General features: G+C 49.7%; 1 protein-coding gene across 2 annotated transcripts; it reads right to left on the bottom strand.

The window, feature by feature from the left end:
* Positions 1-813: 813 nt before the first annotated feature.
* On the bottom strand, positions 814-19,499 carry LOC132391996 (serine protease HTRA2, mitochondrial-like). Of its 2 annotated transcripts, XM_059965870.1 has the most exons (8): positions 19,008-19,499; positions 17,203-17,407; positions 12,436-12,630; positions 9,787-9,819; positions 9,042-9,150; positions 6,031-6,097; positions 3,532-3,627; positions 814-1,697 (listed from the first exon to the last, which is right to left on the bottom strand). In XM_059965870.1, the coding sequence occupies exons 1-8, from the start codon at positions 19,409-19,411 to the stop codon at positions 1,532-1,534; spliced, it is 1,275 nt and encodes a 424-aa protein (XP_059821853.1). In that variant the 5' UTR covers positions 19,412-19,499; the 3' UTR covers positions 814-1,531. The 2 variants fall into 2 exon arrangements, with proteins under 2 accessions (XP_059821853.1, XP_059821854.1); XM_059965871.1 differs by lacking the exon at positions 19,008-19,499 and having other exon boundaries at positions 12,436-12,688; positions 17,203-17,401.
* Between the last annotated feature and the right edge of the window lie 599 nt (positions 19,500-20,098).

Below are 20,098 nucleotides of genomic sequence, written 5' to 3'. Positions count from 1 at the left end.
CCCAGTCTGTCATGGGTAAATCCCGCCTCACCATTCAGCACATCTACACCGAGAGTAGGTGCAGGAAAGTATTGTCCACCATCAAGGACACCCACCATACAGATCATACCCTCTTCTCACTGCTGCCATCAGGTTCTTGAACGAAAGGGGATAACTTCATTTACCCGTTCCCGAACCTATGCGGAATCTACTGCATTTCATCTGGCATGTGAGGCCCTGCAAGGAGCCACACATACCTTTTCTCTCCCATCCTCCATTTGCCTCCTGTCTCCCCTATCCCCCCTTCCTCCTGTCTCCATTATCCAAGCTCAGTACAGACCCAGCTTTTTGCATTCACCTTGCCACCAGATTGCCCCCACCCCCATCTTCCCCCAGTGGCTCCAAGGACACCCCAACCACTCACACACACCACCGCATCCAGGACATGCTCTCGTCTCGCTGCTGCCATCAGGAAGCAGATGCAGGAGCCTCAGGACTCTCACCACCACGTTCAGGAACAGTTATTATCAGGCTCTTGAACCAGAGGGGATAGCTTCACTCGCTCCCTTCACTGAACAACCTACAGACTCACTTTCAAGGACTCTTCATCTCATGTTCTCAATATTTGTTGATTATTTACTTGTTATTATTTTGTTTGCCTTTTTCCTTTTTGTATTTCCACAGTTTGTTGTCTTTTGCACACTGGTGGTTTGTCTGTCCTGTTGGAAATGGTCTTTCATTGATTCTGTTGAGTTTCTTGTGTATGCCCACAAGGAAACGAACCCCAGGGTTGTGCGTGGTAACATGATCATAAATTCACTTTGAACACACAGGTTACAGTGCTGCTCTTTATTTCTGCCATCAGTAAACATGATACAAAGTCACACAGGCTCTGGCCCCACCAGTGGGCCATATCCCCTCCCCTCCCCTCGCCAAGCATGATTCTGCAGCCACACCCACCCTCTCTGACAAACACTGACACCCTCCTTCCATGTATTCCCAGAACCCCCAACCTGGCCCCTGCCTCATCTCACCCCCCCCCATGGTGATCACCACCCTGATCCCTACACTGACCCACACCAGTCACTGACTGTACAAAGACCCCTCTCACTCCCTCCAGCCCAACTTCACACTCTGCTCAGTCCCAACCCAACACACTGTCAACCCCACCCTCCCCCATAGACTTTGGGCTGCAGACCCCCCCCCCACTTGCCCCTTCCTCAACTTTTCCTAACCCCTTCTGTGATCTCTCTATCTGACGCTGACCTGCCCCCCTTGGTCTGACACACAACCCTGCTTCCCAACCCGTCTGACCAAGCCTTTCCTTGACCTGTCTGACCTACAACCTTCCCCTTGACCCCTGTCTGAACTACAACCTTCCCCTTGACCCCTGTCTGACCTACAACCCTACCCCTGACCCCTCTGCCTGGGCCCTGATCTCCCACTTGCCCCGAATTGCGACCTTGCTCTGGGTCAGGCTGTTGACACTGAGCACCTCCCTCCCCAGTGTCTGGTGTTCCCAGGCGGGCTGGGAGGGTGCGGAGTGGGACCCTCACTCGGTGGTCTCGGGTACAATGTTGATCATGAGCTCCTCCGAGCCCCTGCGGACCACCACGGTGAGGGAGCTTTCCCGGTGAACGGCCCGGTACACGTCCTCTGACGACTTCACCTGCTGCCCGTTAATCTCCAGGATGATGTCGCCCGGCCTCATTCCCGCTCTGCACCCAGACAGGAAACAGGTCAGCAATGGGGGCAAGGTGGAGAGGGAGGGGAGGGGGAGAGGCGGGGAGGAAGAGGGAGGGGGAGGGGGAGAGGAAGAGGGAGGGGAGGCGGGGAGGAAGAGGGAGGGGAGGGGGAGGAAGAGGGAGGGGAGGCGGAGAGGCGAGGAGGAAGAGGGAGGGGAGGCGGAGAGGCGGGGAGGAAGAGGGAGGGGAGGGGGAGAGGAAGAGGGAGGGGAGGCGGAGAGGCGGGGAGGAAGAGGGAGGGGAGGGGGAGAGGAAGAGGGAGGGGAGGCGGGGAGGAAGAGGGAGGGGAGGGGGAGAGGAAGAGGGAGGGGAGGGGGAGAGGAAGAGGGAGGGGAGGCGGAGAGGAAGAGGGAGGGGAGGTGGAGCTCAGGGGCCATCAGCAAAGGGTGGAGAGAGAGGGCGAATGTGAGAAGCAGACGCGGAGGAGCTGGACATCATGCAGGGACCCCAACTGCTGGGTTAGAGGGCACGTGTTGTAACAAGAGGCTGGACAAACTTGAGTTGCTTTCTCCAGAACGGTGGAGGCTGAGGGGAGATCTTATAAAGGTTTGTAAGATTATGAGAGACACAGATAGAGTAGGCAGACAGGGTTGAAACATCTAATACCAGAGGGCAAGAAGTGAAGATGTGAGGGGGCAATTTCGACGGAGATGTGAGGGGCAAGTTTTTTTTAGTGGGTGCCTGGAAAGTACTAGTGGTGGAGGCAAATACAATAGAGATGTTTAAGAGGCACTTAGATACCGGCCCAGGAAATGAGGAACGGGACTTGTGTTCTGTGTGGTTCTCCCGAGCATTATGGGTACACTATATTGGCGCCAGGATGAGTGGTGACCCTTGCGGCCTGTACGCAGCAGATCCTCAGGTGTGTTGGTGTTAATGCAAATGACGCATTCCACTGTTTTGATGCACACGTGATAGACAAACCTGAATGTGCAGAGAATGGATAGATGTGGACATCGTGTAGATTAGTTTACTTGGACATTTAATTACTTGTTTCATTAACTTCCCATAACTTTGTGGACCGAAAGGTGTGTTCCAGAGGCAGGCTGGCTCTTACTCAGCCTGTGAAATCTGCCCGGAGGCCTCTCTGCTTCCTCCCCACACACACTGAAGGATGGAGCCTTGATCTCAGAGTCTGCCTTGTCATGTCTCCTGTGCTGCACTCTCTCTGTAACACTTCATTCTGCACTCTGCTTTCATTTTTACTACCTCAATGGAATGATTTTCCTGATGTCTGGTGCCCTGGTACATGAGTAGGCAGAAACCACTTCCCAATCACACCCAGTTGTCTGTCATGAACCCTGCCCCTGATGTGCCCTGTGTATGTCGGGGACCCAATATTGATCCCCACCATGTCATCCTGAGGACAAAACATTTTATCCTTTCACTTGGTTAGTCAGGGCATTGGAGGTTACAGGGAGAAGGCAGGAGAATGGGGTTGAAAGGAATGGTAAGCCAGCTACGATGGGATGATGGAACTGACTTGATGGGACGAATGGCCTGATTCTGCCCCCATGTCTTTATTTTTTCCCTCAGCCTCTGCCCTGCAGTTTCGATCCAACCCCGTGCACCATCCCATTCACAACTACCTTGAGTCGTGCCTGGCAGCTCTTCCGTGGAATCCCCTCAAAGGTCTTTGGAAAATATACGCCCTCATCCCCAATTCCCCCCTCAGACCCACACGGACAGAGTGATGTGGGGAGAGGGCAAAAGGAGGAAAAGGGGAAGGGGAGGGGAAGATGATTGGATGTTGCAACCCCACACCCACCCACCATTCTGCTCCCTGCCCATTCTTGCCCCCACTCACAGGTTGGCCGGAGAGCCGATGATGACCTTGTGGATCAGGACACCATAGGAAATGTTCGGGAATCGGGGATCCCGCTGCTTCAACTCACCGAGGATCCTGGGAACAGAGAGTTAGAGAGTGAGGCCGAGGGAAATGGGGGCTGTGAGGTAGGAGGGGGATTACGGATGGAGGGTGGAAGTTTGGTGTGGTTTTTAGAGGGGGAGGAGAGGAAAGGGTGATTGAAGGTCAGAGAGGGAGGAGGTGGGCCAAGGAGAGGAGGGAAGGGGAGGCAGGGGGAAGAGAGAAGGAAGTTGACAGGAAAGGGACATTTGCAGGAAGGACAGCAGAGCAGCAATGGCTGGAGTTTCTGTGAAAATGAGGGAAGTGCAAGACAGAAATATTCCAAATAAGAAGAAATTTTCGAATGGAAGGACACTACCATGGCTGACAAGTGAAGTCAGAGCCACAGTAAAAGCAAATGAGAGGGCATACAATGAAGCCAAACCTAGTGGGAAGATAGAGGATTGGGAAGCTTTTAAAAACTTGCAGAAGGAAATTAAGAAGTTCATCAGGAAGGAAAAGATGAATTATGAAAGGAAGTTGGCAACTAATATCAAAGAAGATACAAGTTATTTAAGTATATAAAGGGTAAAAGATAGTCAAAGGTAGATATAGCACCAATACAAAATGACACTGGAGATATTGTAATGAAAGACGCAGAGATGGCAGAGGAACTGAATGTGTATTTTGCATCAGTCTTCACAGTGGAAGATGTCTGCAGTATACCGGACATTCCAGAGTGTCAGGGAAGTGAAGGTTGTGCAGTGAAAATTACGACTGAGAAGGTGCTCAGGAAGCTTAATGGTCTGAGGGTGGATAAATCTCCTGGACCTGATGGAACGCCCCCTTGGGTTCTGAAGGAAGTAGCTGGAGAGATTGTGGAGGCATTAACGATGATCTTTCAAGAATCGATAGATTCTGGCATTGTACTGGATGACTGGAAAATTGCAAATGTTACTCTGCTATTTAAGAAGGGTGGGAGACAGCAGAAAGGAAACTATAGACCTGTTAGCCTGACATCAGTGGTTGGGAAGTTGTTGGAATCGATTGTTAGGGATGAGATTACGGAATACCTGGAAGGCACATGACAAGATAGGCCAAAGCCAGCATGGTTTCCTGAAAGGAGAATCCTGCCTGACAAACCTACTGCAATTCTTTGAAGAAATTACAAGCAGGGTAGACAAAGGAGATGTAGTAGACGTGGTGGACATGGATTTTCAGAAGGTCTTTGACAAGGTGCCACACATGAGGCTGCTTAGCAAGATAAGAGCCCATGGAATTACAGGGTAGTTACTAGCATGAGTGGAGCATTGGCTGGTCGGCAGAAAACAGAGAGAGGGAATAAAGGGATCCTATTCTGACTGGCTGCCGGTTACCAGTGGAGTTCCACAGGGGTCGGTGTTGGGACCACTGCTTTTTACGATGTATGTCAATGATTTGGACTATGGGATTAATGGATTTGTGGATAAATCTGCCGATGATATAAAAATAGACAGAGGAGCGGGTAGTGTTGAGGAAACAGAGAGCCTGCAGACAGACTTAGATAGTTTAGGGGAATGGGAAAGAAGTGGCAAATGAAAGACCCTGTTGGAAAGTGTATGGTCATGCACTTTGATGGAAGAAAAACAGGCAGACAATTATTTAGATGGAGAGAGAATTCAAAATGCAGTGATGCAAAGGGACTTGGGAGTTCTTGTGCAGGATGTCCTAAAGGTTAACCTTCAGATTGAGTTGGTTGTTAAGAAGGCAAATGCAATGTTGACATTCATTTCTAGATGTATAAAATATAAAAGCAGGGATGTTGAGGCTCTATAAGGCACTCGTGAGACCACACTTGGAGTATTGTGTCCAGTTTTGGCTTCCTTATTTTAGAAAGGATATACTGACATTGGAGAGGGTTCAGAAATGATTCACAAGAATAATTCCAGGAATGAAAGGGTTACCGTGTGAGGAACGTCTGGCAGCTCTTGGGCTGTATTCCCTGGAGTTCAGGAGAATGAGGGGGGATCTCATGGAAACATTCTGAATGTTAAAAGACCTGAACAGATTAGATATGGTAAACTTATTTCCCATGGTAGGAGATTCTAGGACAAGAGGGTATGACTTCAGGATGTCCACTTAGAACTGAGATGCGTAGAAATTATTTTAGTCAGAGGGTGGTAAATCTGTGGAATTTGTTGCCACACTTGGCCATCTGTGTGAAGGCCAAGTCACTGGGTGTATTTAAAGCAGAGATAGATTGGTTCTTGATTAGCCAGGGCATCAAAAGTTATGGGGTGAAGGCACGGGAGTGGGGATGACTGGATGATTGAATGGCAGAGCAGACTTGATGGGCCAAATGGCCTACTTCTGCTCCTGTATCTTATGGTCCGAGAGGGAGGGGGTGTGGGGCAAATAAGGTGGTGCAGCACTGGGTGCTACCCTACTCCCCACACCCTACCTCCCCCCCACCACACTCACTGGGGGGTGAGGGTCAGCATCATGACCCCGATATAACGGCGCTTCGTGTCTGACTGGAACCACGACCCTGAAAAACACAGAAACACGGACTTAGAAGCTGGAGTCTGCGGCAGAGTTCACCAAATGCCCGCCTGGAACATCCCCCACATACAGACTGGATCAGTGTCACTCCCAGTTCCACACCAACCCCCACCCCCTCCCCTTGGTGGACAAACAGCCCAAGGGAGCGACGGAGAGAAAACGAAGGCATTACCCTTCACAGAGACAGGCTGAACAAAACGTGCAGAGGAGATTTACCCGGAAGCTGCCTGGTTTAGAGAGCGTCTTAATGGGGCAGGTAGAGAGAGCTGGGGCTTTTCTCTCTGGAGTGAAGGAGGATGAGAGGCAACAAGATGATAAGAAGCAAAGACTGAGTGGGCAGCCAGAGACATTTTCCAGGGTGAAATGGCTATTACAAGGGAGTATAATTTTAACATATGGGGGGATGTCAGACGCATGTGGTTTTTTAAACACAGAGAGCGGTGGGTGTGTGGAACTCGCTGTCAGGGGTGCTGTGCTGGTAGAGACAGATACGTTAGGGACATTTAAGAGACTCTTAAAAAGCACAGAGATAGAAAAATAGAGGGTTATGCAGAAGGGAAGGGTTAGATTGATCTTGGAGTAGATTAAAAGGTCGACACAACATTGTGGGCCGAAGGGTCTGTACTGTCTGTTCTATGAGATGTGAGAGAAATTGTGTGTTTTTCCCTCCCGGAGTGCTGGGTGCCTGGAATGAGCTGCCAAGAGGCCGGAATGATAGTGGTGTTCAAGAGGCACTTGAATGAGAAATACAGACCCCATACAAGCAAGATGGGGGTAGTGTGAATGAGCAACTTGCTGGCAGGGACATACAGGGCTGAATGGCCTGTTCCTGCACAGTGGGGCTGGAGAGGGCAGAGAACCGGTCCCCAGGACAGACGCAGTCGGGGGTCTCGCCAGTGGCCTTAGCCAGCAACTATAACTCAGTCCACCGGCAGCTGGGCTGGCTGGTTTTGGGATCCTGATGTGCACAGCTCAACCCTTTTGTACAGTAACTGCACTTCACTGGGAGGGGAGGGCTGTGAATCTGAGGAAGGACACTGGATCTATAAGACCATAAGACATCTGGCCCATCAAGTCTGCTCAGCCATTCAATCATGGCTGATCCTTTTTTTCTATCTTCCCCTCAACCACAGTTCCCAGCCTTCTCCCCGTAACATTTGATGTCATATCTGTCTTAAATACACCCAACGACCTGGCCTCCACAGCTGCATGTGGCAACAAATTCCACAGATTCACCAACTTTTGGTTAACGAAATTTCTCCACGTCTGTTTTGAAAATGTGCCCCTCTATCCTGAGGCTGTGCCCTCCCGTCCTAGACTCTCCCTCCATAGGAAACATCCTTTCCACATCTACTGTATCTAGGCCTTTCAACATTCAAAAGGTTTCAATGAGATCCCCCCTCATCCTTCTGAATTCCAGTGAGTACAGACCCAGAGCCATCAAACATTCTTCGTATGATAACCCTTTCATTCCTGGAATCATCCTTGTGAACCTCCTCTGGACCCTCTCCAATGCCAGCACATCTTTTCTAAGATGAGGAGCCTAAAATTGTACACAATACTCAAGGCGAGGCCTCACCAGTGCCTTATAAAGCTTCAGCATCACATCCTTGGTCTTGTATTCTAGATCGCTTGAAATGAATTCTGCTAACGTGGCATTTGCCTTCCTCACCACCAACTCAACCTGCAAGTTAACCTTCAGGGTGTTCTGCACGAGGACTCCCAAGTCCCTCTGCACTTCAGATTCCTGGATTTTCTCCCCATTTAGAAAACAGTCCCCACATTTATTTCTACTACCAAAGTGCATGATCATGCATTTTCCAACATTGTATTTCATTTGTCACTTTCTTACCCATTCTCCTATTCTGTCTAAGTCCTTCTGCAGGCAACCTGTTTCCTCAACAGTACCTGTCCCTCCACCAATCTTCATATCATCTGCAAACTTAGCAACAAAGCCATCTATTCCATCATCTAAATCATTGATACACAGCATAAAAAGAAGTGGTTACAACATTGACCCCTGCAGAACACCACTAGTCACTGGCAGCCAAACAGAAAAGGATCCTTTTATTCCCACTCACTGCCTTCTACCAATCAGCGAATGTTCTAACCATGCTAGTAACTTTCCTGTAATACTATGGGATCTTAACTTGATAAGCAGCCTGTGTGGCAACTTGTCAAAGGCCTTTTGAAAGTCCAAATATACAACATCCACCGCATCCCCTTTATCTTTATCTATCCTACTTGTAATCTCAAGGAATCTTTGTCCTATCTTGTCCTGTGTCACCAGATACTCCATAACCTCATGTTTAACAACTGACTCCAACATCTTCCCAACCACTGAGGTCAGGCTAACTGGTCTATAATTTCCTTTCTGCTGTCTCCCTCTTTTCATAAAGAGTGGAGTGACATTTGCAATTTTCCAGTCCTCTGGCACCATGCCAGAGTCCAATGATTTTTGAAAGATCATTTCTAATGCCACTACAATCTCTAACGCAACCTCTTTCAGAACCCTAGGGTGCAGTTCTTCTGATCTGGGTGACTTATGTACCTTTAGGTCTTTCAGCTTTTTGAGCACCTTCTCCCTTGTAATAGTAACTGCACTCACTACAACCATCCTTCAGCCACGATTCAGTGATGGCCACAACATCATACCTAGCAATCTGTAATACTGCAACAAGATCATCCACCTTATTTCTTATACTCTGTGCATTGAGATACAACACCTTGAGTATCGTATTTGCTGTCCCTTCTGATTCTGCATCCCTAATGATGTAGGGGTGGACGGTATCCACCCGGTGGGCTGGGCCAGGATCGAGAGCCCCGTGGGTGGAGGGACCAGCAGGTTGTGGGGCACTGGATCCAGACTCCAGTGGGAGGAAGTGCTGACACCGGATCCAGGGGCGGAGGGGTTGGCTGCGAGGACTCACTTTTCTTCTGCTGCGTCTCCACTAGGAACTGTCGGACACGATCTGAAGGAATAGCGAACGAGATTCCTGACGTCACCTTCATGGTGTTGATTCCGATCACTTCCCCGTCCTGTTGAGAGAGGAGAAATGAGGGGGGGACAGAGAGGCAGCGGAGAGGGAAGGGTGTGGGAGTGACGGGAAGAAAGGGGTTTGGGAGGAAGGAAATGGTGGGGGAGGGAGGGGAAAGGGAGAGAGCGTGACAGGGAGTACGGGAGAGGAAAGGGTGAAGGAAGGAAGCCAGAGGAGGGGAGAGGATGTAGGGGAGGGAGAAGGAGTAGGAGTGAGGGGGTTGAGGGAGGGGGTAGGAAGGAAACAGTGGGGGCCGTGAGGGTCACGGCCCTGTTCCAGGAAGGACACGTGACTCCCACTGACCACAGTGGTGACAGAGATGGTGCCCAGGCTGCACAGAGACAGCCCCTAGCCACTCTCAGAACTGCAGCACTGCCGAAGAGGGACATGGCCCTGTTCCAGGAAGGACACGTGGCTCCCACTGACCACAGCGGTGACAGAGATAGTGCCCAGGCTGCACAGAGACAGCCCCTAGCCACTCTCAGAACTGCAGCACTGCCGAAGACCTCAGCAAAGGTCTCCCCACCGTTAGGACGCAGGACACTGAACCAGGAGACACCACCAGGTACCTCGACCCCTACTGGCTCCTCCCAGGGGTACAGAAAGGGGCAAAATCAGACGGGTAAACGCGGCTTACCAAGTTAACCAGCGGTCCGCCAGAGTTTCCGAACTGCCAAGGGAGGAAGAGAGAGAGAAAACAGGGTGAGATCATATAACCATAAGGCATAGGCAGAATTAGGCCATTTGGCCCATCAAGGTGGGTTTATTATCCCTTTCAACCCCATCCTCCTACCTTCTGCCCATAACCTTTGATGCCCTGACTAATCAAGAACCTATCAAATTCTGCCTTAAATATACCCAATAATTTGGCCTCCACAGCCTTCTGTGGCAAGGAATTGCACAGGTACACCACCCTCTGGCTTAAAAAATTCCTCCTCAACTCTGTTCTAAATGGACGTGTTTCTATTCTGAGGCTGTGCCCTCCGGTCCTGGACTCTCCCAATATAGCAACCATCCACTCCACATCCACTCTATCTAGGCCTTTCAATATTCAATAGGTTTCAGTGAGATTCCCCCCTCACCTTTCTCAACTACAGTAAGTATAGACCCAGAGCCACATTAACCCTTTTATTCCCAGAATCATTTTCATGAACCTCCTGACCCTCTCCAATGCCTGCCCATCTTTTGCTAAATGCGCCCAAAACTGCTCACAATACTCACTTTCACAGAAACAGGATAAGTTCCCATGGTATTACAGGAAAGATACTAGTATGGATAGCAGTTTGACTGGCTGTCAGGAAGCAGAGTGTGAATAAAGAGAGCCTTTCCTGCTTGGCTGTCAATGACTAGTTTTGATTTGCAGGGGTTGGTGTGGGACCACATCTTTTCACGTACTATGTCATTGATTTGGATGACGGAATTGATGGTTTTGTGGCCAAGTTTGCGAACATTACAAAGTTTGGTGGAGGGGCAGGTAGTGTTGAGGAAGTAGGGAGTCTGCAGAAGGACTTAAATGTATTGCAAGAATGGGCGAAGACGTGGCAGGTAGAACATAGTGTCGGGACATGCATTTTGGTAGAAGGGATAAAGGCACAGACTATTTTGTAAACAGGGAGAAAATTTTTAAAAATCAGAGGTGCAAAGGGACTTGGGAGTCCTCGTGCAGGATTCCCTAAAGGTTAACTTGCCGGTTGAGTCGGTGGTGAGGAAGGCAAATGCAATGTCGGTATTCATCTCAGGAGAATTAGAATATAAAAGCAAGGATGTAATGCTGAGACTTTATAAGGCACAAGCCAAACTGCACGGAGTTCTGGGCCCCTGATCTAAAGGATGTGCTGCCACTGGAGATGGTCCAGAGGAGGTTCATGAGAACGATTCAGGGACTGAATCAGTTAGCACATGAGGAGAATTTAATGGCTCTGGATTTGTACTCATTGGAGTTTAGAAGAATGAGGGGAGGATCTCATTGAAACCTATCGAGAGGCCTGGACAGAAACGGGGAGGATAGTTCCTATAGTGGGGAGTCTAAGACCTGAGGACACAGCATCCAGGTTGGGGACTGGAGGTTGGAGACTTGATGTCTTCAAGTCCAGGGCACTGGAGGTGGCCTGTCCTGAGGGTGGAGGCCCGCCTGTGTGTTAGTATGTGCATAGGTGGGGAAGGGGTTGTTATGCTGTTGTTGTTTTGTTCTGTGATGCTCTGCCAAGCATTGTGGGTATGCTGTGTCGCCATGGGAATGAGTAGGCTACGCCTAGCACTTCCTTAGTTTTGCTGGTTTAAAGCAAACACATTTCACCGCATGCTTCAATGTACACGTGATAAATGATCGGAATAAATCCAAATGTGAAATGGTTTCTTGGCCTCACATGCACTTTATTTATCTAAGTATTTATTCACTGAGGTACAGAGCAGAAAAGGCCCTTATGGCCCTTTGAGCCACACTGCCTAGCAACACCTAGCAACTCTGGCCTAATTTACAATAACCAATTAACCTAACAACCAGTACGTCTTTGACTGCAGGAGGAAACCGGGATGCCCAGAGGAAACCCACGCGGTGACAATTAACCTAACAACCAGTACGTCTTTGACTGCGGGAGGAAACCGGGATGCCCAGAGGAAGCCCATGTGGTGACAGGAAAAATGTACAAACTCCTTTCAGACAGCGGTGGGAGTTTTGATCTTGTACCTTATTGTCCTCCTGCACTGCACTTCCTCTGTAACTGCTACACTCTACAACGGGCAGCCAAAACTGCCCAACACATCACTGGCACCAGCCTACCCACCATCAAGCACACACACACACACATATATATATATATATAGAAAGGTGCCAGGAACATCATGAAGGATCCCACCCACCCTGCTCATGGACTGTTGCTCCCACTCCCATCAGGGAGGAGGCTACATAGCATCCACACCAGGGCCACCACTCTCTAAAACAGTTACTTCCCCCCAAGCACTGAGGCTGATCAACACCTCCACCCACTAACCCACCCCAACCACCACTAAGTTACTTTATCATTTCCCGAAAGACACTCCTGTGCCTAGCATCACTTTCTGAACAAACAATCAATCTATGTACGTAAGCTACCTTACGTATTTATATTTATTGTGTTGTTTGGTGCTCTGGAGTAACAATCTCATTCTCCTTTACACTTTTATACTGGAAATGAAACAACCTTGAATCTTACTCTGCATTCTGTGATTGTTCTACCTCGACGCACTGTGGAATTATCTGATCTTTATGAACAGTATAAACCAATTCCAATTCCAATTCCGTACTCACGTCAATGGAGGCATCCGTCTGGATATATTCCATGTCCGAGTGTCCCATTCCCAGCTCCCGGCTCCCCCTTTGTACAGAGCTGACGATTCCAGAGGTGATGGTGTTCTGCAGGGCAAAGGGACTGCCCATGGCAACCACGAACTCTCCGTGTCGGATCTCCGAGGACGTTCCCAGTGCCAGCGTGGGCAGTGGCTCCTGATGAAGAGGGTATGCCCGAGGGTCACGTGGCAGCCAGAAATCCACACACACCTGCCTAATACGTGAACACCAACCCACCCCAGAATAAAACATGTACAAGTGAAATGGAGTTTAATTCACAGACACTGAAATGGAAGAGATTGTGTACATGCTGGAAATCTGGAGCAACACACACAAAATGCTGGAGGAACTCAGCAGCGGGGCAGGCAGTATATGGAAATAAATAAACAGTCAATGTTTTGGGCCAAGACCCTGCTTCACGATCAGAAAGGAAGGGAGAAAACACCAGAATAAAAGAGTGGGGGAAGGGGAAGGAGGATTGCTAAAAGGTGATAGATAAAGTGGCTTGAGAAGAAGGAATCTGACAGGACAGGAGAGTGGACCATAGGAGAAAGGGACACCTGGGGAATTGAGGAGGAAAGATTTCTTTTTACCAGAAGGAGAAATCAATATTGATGCCATCAGGTTGGAGGCTACCCAGACGAAATATAAGGTGTTGTTCTCCACCCTGAGGGTAGCCTCATCCTTGCACAAGTATGGACCGACATGACGGAATGCGAATGGAAATTAAAACATTTGGCCACTAGGAAGTTCCACTTTTGATGGGTGGGGCAGAGATACTCCCCAAAGCAGTCCACCAATTTATGATGGGACTCACCAGTGTCCCATCGGGAGCATCGGCAGCACCGGAAGCAATAGATGACCCCAGCAGATTCACAGGTGAAGTGTTGCCTCACCTGGAAGGACTGTTGGGGCCCTCAGTGAGGTAAGGGAAGAGGTGAGTAGGTATGAGTAGCCCTTGGGGCACTTGCAGGGATAAGTGCCAAGAAGGAGGTTAGTGAGGAGTGATGAACGGACAAGAGATTCGCGGTGGGAGCAACCCCTGTGAAAGTGGAGGGGGGGGAGATAGGTAAAGGTATGTTTAGTAGTAGGATCCCTTTGGTGATGGCGGAGGTTGCATAGGTTAACGTGTTGGATACGGAGGCTCATGCAGTGGTAGGAAGAACAAGAGGAACTCTGTCACAGTTAAGGTGGTGGGAAGATGGGGTGAGTGTGGATATACAAGAAATGGAGGAGATGCATCGATGGTGGAGGAGGAGAAACCCTGTTCTTTGAAGGAGGAGGTTTTGATGTTTTGGAGTGGGAAGTGAGAGGTGTTAGGTGAGGGTGAAGATGGGTTGGTAGGGGGGTGGGAGGAGTGAAGTGAGAAGCTGAGAGGTGATAGGTGGAAAAGGTAAGGACTGGAAAAGAAGGAATCTGATAGGAGAAGAGAGTGGACCATGTGTGAAAGGGAAGGAGGTGAAGGGTAGGTGAAGAGAAGGGGGGGAGACAGAATGAGGAATATTAAAAGAGAGAAGGGGGGGAGAAATGACTGCAAGTTAGAGAAATTAATGTCCATATCATCAGGTTGGAGGCTTCTGAAGAATGGCCTCATTGTGGCAGTCGAGGAGGCCAGGGACCGACAGGTGAGAATGGTGATGGAAAGTTGCATCGAAATGGGTGGCTGCTGGGTCGTCCTGCCTTTTGCGTAAGATGGAGTGAAGCTGCTCGACAAATCGGTTCTCCAATATACGTCAGGTCTCACCGATGTGGAGGAGGCAAGGTCGGGAACACCTGATAGTTAATGACCCTGCCAGAATCGCAAGTAAAATGTTGCTTCATCTAGGAGTGTTAGAGTCTCTGAATGGAGATGAGGGAGAAGAGCAGGGACGGGGCTTACAGAGTGATAGACAGGTCTCTGGAGAGTGTCATAGAACACAGAGACCTAGGGGTTCTGGTACACAGCCTTTTGAAAGTGGTGAAGAGGTGTTTGGCATCTGCCTTTCATCAGATGGGCACTGACTACAGGAATTGGGCCATTATGTACAAGACATTGGAGCACTGTGTGTATTTCTGGTCTTTCTGCTATAGGAAGGAGGGGGCAGAGTAAATTCACGAAGATTTTACAGGACTAGAGGGTTTGAGTTATAAGGAGAGACTGGACAGGCGGGGTCTGTTATCCTGGAGCAAAGGAGGCTGGCTGATAAAGGGTTAATGATTTACATATTTTTTAGGGGTATGGTGCGGGACAGTCCCCTCTGGTCCAACGAGCAGCAACACCCACAACCTGCGGGTTTAACCCGAGACCAATCACAGGACATTGACAATGACCAATCTACTAACCGGTAGGTGTTAGGAATGTGGGTGAAGACAGCACCCGGAGGAAACCCCACTCATGGGACATACAGACTCCTTACAGACAGCAGTGCAATTGAATTCTGAAATGACCGAGCAGTACAACGTCACTCTAACCACTTCGCTGCTGTGACACACAGACATAATCATCAGGGGCACATACAAGCTGAGTATGCAAAGATTTTTTCTGAGGGAAGGGGAGTCTAAAACGAGAGAACATAGGTGTAAGGAGAGAGGGGAAAGATGTAAAGGAGAATGTGAAGCAGGTTCTTCATACAGAGGGTGGAGGATTTATGGAACAAGCTGCCAAAGGAAATGGTTTGGCTGGTATAATAGCAAAATTTAAAAAAAAATTGGACATGTACATAGTCATCGAGTCATAGAGCATTACAGCACAGAAACAGGCCCTCAGCACACCGACTGCACGCCAGCCTAGCCTGCCTCGCCCTGGCAACCTGCAGCTGGGCCATGGCCATCCAAACCTCTCCCATTACATGTACTTTCCCAAATTTCTCTTAAATCAAACCTACATTCACCACTTCCACTGGCAGCTTGCTCCACACTCACACCACCCTCTGAGTGACGAAATTCCCCCTCAGGTTCCTCGTAATTATTTCACCTCTCACCCTTAACCTATGACCTCCAGTTGGAGTTCCACCCAATTTCAGTGGAAAAAGCCTGCTTGCATTTACCCTGTCTATATCCCTCAATTTTGTATAAAGTTCTGTGCAAAAGTCTTACGCACATATACAAAGCTAAGGTGCCTGAGACTTCTGTACAGTTCTGTAGTAATTTTACGCATTGCACTGTACTGCTGCAAAAAAAAAAAAATTTCCTGACATACGTGAGTGATGGTAAACCTGATTCTGATAGGGGTCTCTATTGAGAGTGGGAAGGGGTCAGAGAGAGGGGAGTCATGGCTGGGAAAAGGGGAAGGGAGAGGGAGAGGGAGTGGGAAGCACCAGAAAGACATTCTGTAATGATCAATAAACCAATTGTTTGGAATCAAACGACCTTGCCTGGTGTCTCAGGGTTGGGTGCGTCTGCACGCATGCCACCCCACCCTGGCACTCCTCCTCTGCCACCTGTCCCTCACTTCTCCCACGACGCTCCACCCTCACCATTCCCAACATCCTCTGCTCCTGCCAGATTTACAAACTTACCCTCTGCTCCACATTGACAAATGCAGTACTGTGCAAAAATTTTAGGCACCCTCATTAAATATATGTGCCTAGGACTGTTGTACAGGAATGCACCTCTGTTATATCTCCCATCATTCACCTAAGCTCCAGGCGGTGAAGTCCTATCCTATTCAGTCTTTCCCTATAACTCAGGTCCTCAAACCCCACCCTTGTAAATTTTCCCTGCACTCTTTCAATCTTATTGACATCTTTCCTATAGGTAGGTCACTAGAATTGCACACAATACTCCAAATTAGCCTTGTCAATGTCTGAAACAACCTCAACATAACACCCCCATCTCCTGTACACATGTCCTTGATATATGACAGCCAATGTGCCAGTCCATGGATTGGAAAGGGTTAATGGTTAGATATATGGGCCAAATGTGGTCAGATGGGGTTAGCTCAGCTAGGAAACATGGTGAGTGTAGGCTAGTTGGGCGGAAGGGTTTGCATCCATGTTCTATGGCCCAAGATATAGAACACAGAACAGTACAGCTCAGGAAGAGGCCTTTCGGCCATTAATGTGTGCTGAAGATATTAAATTAATAATCGAATAGCCAACTACTCTCTTCTGCCTGCACACTGTCCCTCTCCTTCCATTTTCCTCACATCCATGTACGTATTTCTTAAAAGTCTCTAACATTCCTGCCTCTATCGCTACCCTAGGCAGCTCATTCCAGAGGCCCAGCAATCTATAGGAAACCAGCCTCTCATGTCCCCTCTGAAATTACTCCCTCTCACCTTAACTGTGTGCTCTCTGGTATTAGATATTTCAACCCTGGGGAAAAGATGCTGTCTGTCTACTCTCTCTATGCCTCTCATAATTTGATAAACCTCAATCAGATCTCCCGTCGGCCTCCACCACTCCAGAGAAAACAACCCAAGCTGGTCTCCTCTCATTACAACACAGGCAGCACCCTGGTAAACCTCCTCTGAACCCTCTCCAAAGCCTCAACGTCCTTCTGGGGCAACCAGAGCATTATGCAATACTCCAGATGTGGCTTAACTAGGGCTTTATAAAGTGTTGAGTGCAAAAGATTACCCCCCACATCCTAAAACAAGAGAGTGAACATATCCCCAATCCCACACAGTGCAGCAACCTCCTCTCTCTCTCACACACACAGACACTCAAACACTCACACTCATTAAGAACCACCACACTACCCCCGCAGAAACCCAACCCGCCCCTCCCCACCCGGCCCAGCACCCACCCGGGGGTTGATTTTGATAGTAGCAATGTCGGCCAGCTGGTCCACAGCATGAACGGTGGCTTCATACGCCTCTCCGTTGGCTAGCTTCACCCGCACCCTCCGCTTATTGGCCACCACGTGGGCGTTGGTGACGATCAGACCGTCCTGGGACACGGCAAAGCCCGAACCATTGGAGATTGGCATCTCCCTGCCGCTGAAGGGGTGCCTGGAGACAGAGCGGAGACACTGGGGGTAGGTCTCTGGGACAGGACGCTTACAGCTTGATACTGTCCCACCACAGTCACAGAGTGCTACAGCACAGGAACAGCTACTAAACTGTTATTCTGCCTACTCCCATCACCTTGAACCTGGACCATACCCCTCCCACCCATGTACCTATTCACATTTCTCTTAGGAGAATGATCCTGGAACGAAAAGGCTAATGTATGAGGAGTGTTTGATGGCTCTGGGCCTGTACTTGCCGGAGTTCAGAAGAATGAGGGGGGATCTAATTGAAACCTGTCAAAAATCGGAAGGCCTAGGTGGAATGTATGTGGGGAGGATGTTTCCTATAATGTGAGAGTCTAGGAACAGAGGGCACAGTCTCAGAATAGAGGGACGTTCATTTAGAACAGAGATGAGGATGAATTTCTTTAGTCAGAGGGTGGTGAATCTGTGAAATTCAATGCCAAGGACAATTGTGGAGGACAGGTTATCGGGAATATTTAAAGTGGAGGTTGATAGGTTGTTGATTATTCAGGGTGTCACGGGTTACAGGGAAGAAGGCAGAAGAATAGGTTTGAGAGGAATAACAAAGCAGCCAGGATGGAATAGCAGAGCAGATCTGATGGGCCAAGTGGGCTGATTCTTATCCTATGTCTTATGATCTAAGTGTTGCAATCAAACCCACTTCCACCAGCAGCTCATTCCACACTCTCACCACCCTCTGAGTGAAGAAGTTCCCCTTAAATATCTCACCTTTCACTCTTATGACCTCATGCTAGTCTCACTCAACCTCAGTGGAAAAGCCCTGCTTGTATGTACACTAGCTCTACCCTGCATAATTTCAGGGAACAAATCCTAACCTTTTTAACCAGCGTCCAAGAGGTGCAGATCTGTACGCTGAACGTAAATAGTCCCCACCCCAAGGATTCATAACTCCTGGAGTAAAGAAACCCACTCCCTTTCCTATCAGCCCTGAGCACTGTCCCTGTGGTCCCGAGACTGTGTCCCATGCCTACAGTGTGAGGTAGAGATTCTACAGAAGCTGGAAAACTCAGGTCAGGCAGCATCTATAAGGGAAATGAACAGGCAATATTTCAGGCTGAGGCCCTTCGTTACACCTGGTAGAGCTCATCATGAAGAAGAGTACATAGGTTTACAGTACTCCGCCACGGCAGTGAAGGGACAAGAGTTGGGCAAGAGGCTAGCTTCTCCAATCCGTTAAAAACCCAGAGCATTAGAAACACAAAAGAAGCTCCAAAGACCTCATTGCTGGGAGAGGAAGGATACACTAAGAAGATGGGAGAACAACTCGATATTGATAAGGTTGGCCGAATAGCCTGTTTCTGTGCATCTTCACTGCTCCCCAAACCAAGGCATCTGCCACTCAGAAGCTAACCCGTCAAATCACTCAGTGAGATCACTTCCCACTCAAACCCCACAGATTGCATTCTCAACCCCTTCGTCATCGGACAGACCCCAACCCAGGGAATTCCCCTCTCTCCCTCCCTCTTGCCCCTTATCCCGCTTCCATGTTTCTCCCTTCACCTTCCCTCCTTTTCTCCATATCCGTCAGATCCCTGTCACCCCTCACAATGTTTTACCTCCCCAAGATTTCGATGTAAACCACCGCCGGACCCGTTTTCTCCACCACGTCGGCGATGAAGTTGAACCTGTACCGGGGGCTGTCAGGAGGGACGGGCCGGGCGGCATTGACAGCGGGGAGGAGGAGGGCAGAGAGGCTGCGGCTGTGGTCTGGCCTCGGATTTAGTTTCTCCTGCTCCCGGCCCTGGAAGAACAGCAACCCCGCAGCCGCCGCCAAGCCTAAGCCGAGACCCAACGCACAGGCCCCGGCCCCGGTCCCCGTCTCCTCCCCCGGGGACCCACTGGAGCCGCCCAGGACCTGGATCCCGGACCGGGAGTTCAGGACCCGGAGCGCAGACACCCCACTAGACCCGGAGCCCAGGACCCGGAGCCTCCAGAGGCCACGGGAGATGGGCGCCGCCATTGTGAACAACGAGAAGCTTTATTAACAACGAGAAAGTTGCAGTGGGAGGGAACAGAGAGAGGAATGAGGGAGGGGGAAGGAGGGGAGAAGGGAGGAGGGAGAAGGGGAGGGAGAAGGGGAGGGGGAAGAGGGAGAGGAGGAGGGGAAAGGGGCGACGGAGGGGGAAGAGGAGGGGGAGGAGGGAGAAGGGGAGGGGAGAGGGGAGGGGGAGGAAGGGGAAGGGGAGGGGAGAGGGGAGGGGGAGGAAGGGGAAGGGAGAGGGGCCGGGGAGGAGGGGAGAGGAAAGGGGGAAGAGGGAAAGGTGAGGACGGATGGGGAAGAGGGAAGGAGAAGGAGGAAAGGGGAGGGGGAAGGAGGGAGGAAAGGGGAGGGGGGAAGGAGAGAGGAAAGGAAGGGGTAGGGGAAGATGGAAGGGGAAGGGCGAAAAGGGAGGGGGAAGAGGGTGTCGTGGTTACTTGAAATGACCAGGAGACACAGACAATTCTTCAAGAAAATTAAATCTTTATTTGCAAAGGCTGAGGCAATTAATGAACTTGTCACCGAAAGCCCACCGAGCTCCGGTGTACAGCATTCTTTATAGTAATTTCTTATCTCAGTTACATTTCGGTTTTATTAGCATACCCAATCGATTTTTAGTTGCATATCATCTATATATGAATTAATTAACCGCTCTTGCCTAGCCCGCGG

Source organism: Hypanus sabinus, chromosome 3 (genome assembly GCF_030144855.1).
Source record: "Hypanus sabinus isolate sHypSab1 chromosome 3, sHypSab1.hap1, whole genome shotgun sequence".
In the NCBI taxonomy this organism is placed as follows: Eukaryota; Metazoa; Chordata; class Chondrichthyes; order Myliobatiformes; family Dasyatidae; genus Hypanus; species Hypanus sabinus.
The sequence above is the reverse complement of the archived record's forward strand: the minus strand, read 5'-3'. Positions and strand labels throughout refer to the sequence as shown.

Excerpts from the sequence above, each read along its gene's own strand:
- LOC132391996 (XM_059965870.1), bottom strand. The coding sequence starts at position 19,411 with ATGGCGGCGCCCATCTCCCGTGGCCTCTGGAGGCTCCGGGTCCTGGGC. Across the intron at positions 17,408-19,007 it reads TACATCGAAATCTTGGGGAG|GCACCCCTTCAGCGGCAGGG; the intron begins GTAAAACATTGT and ends CTCTGTCTCCAG. Across the intron at positions 6,098-9,041 it reads GGAGACGCAGCAGAAGAAAA|GGTCGTGGTTCCAGTCAGAC; the intron begins GTGAGTCCTCGC and ends TGTGTTTTTCAG.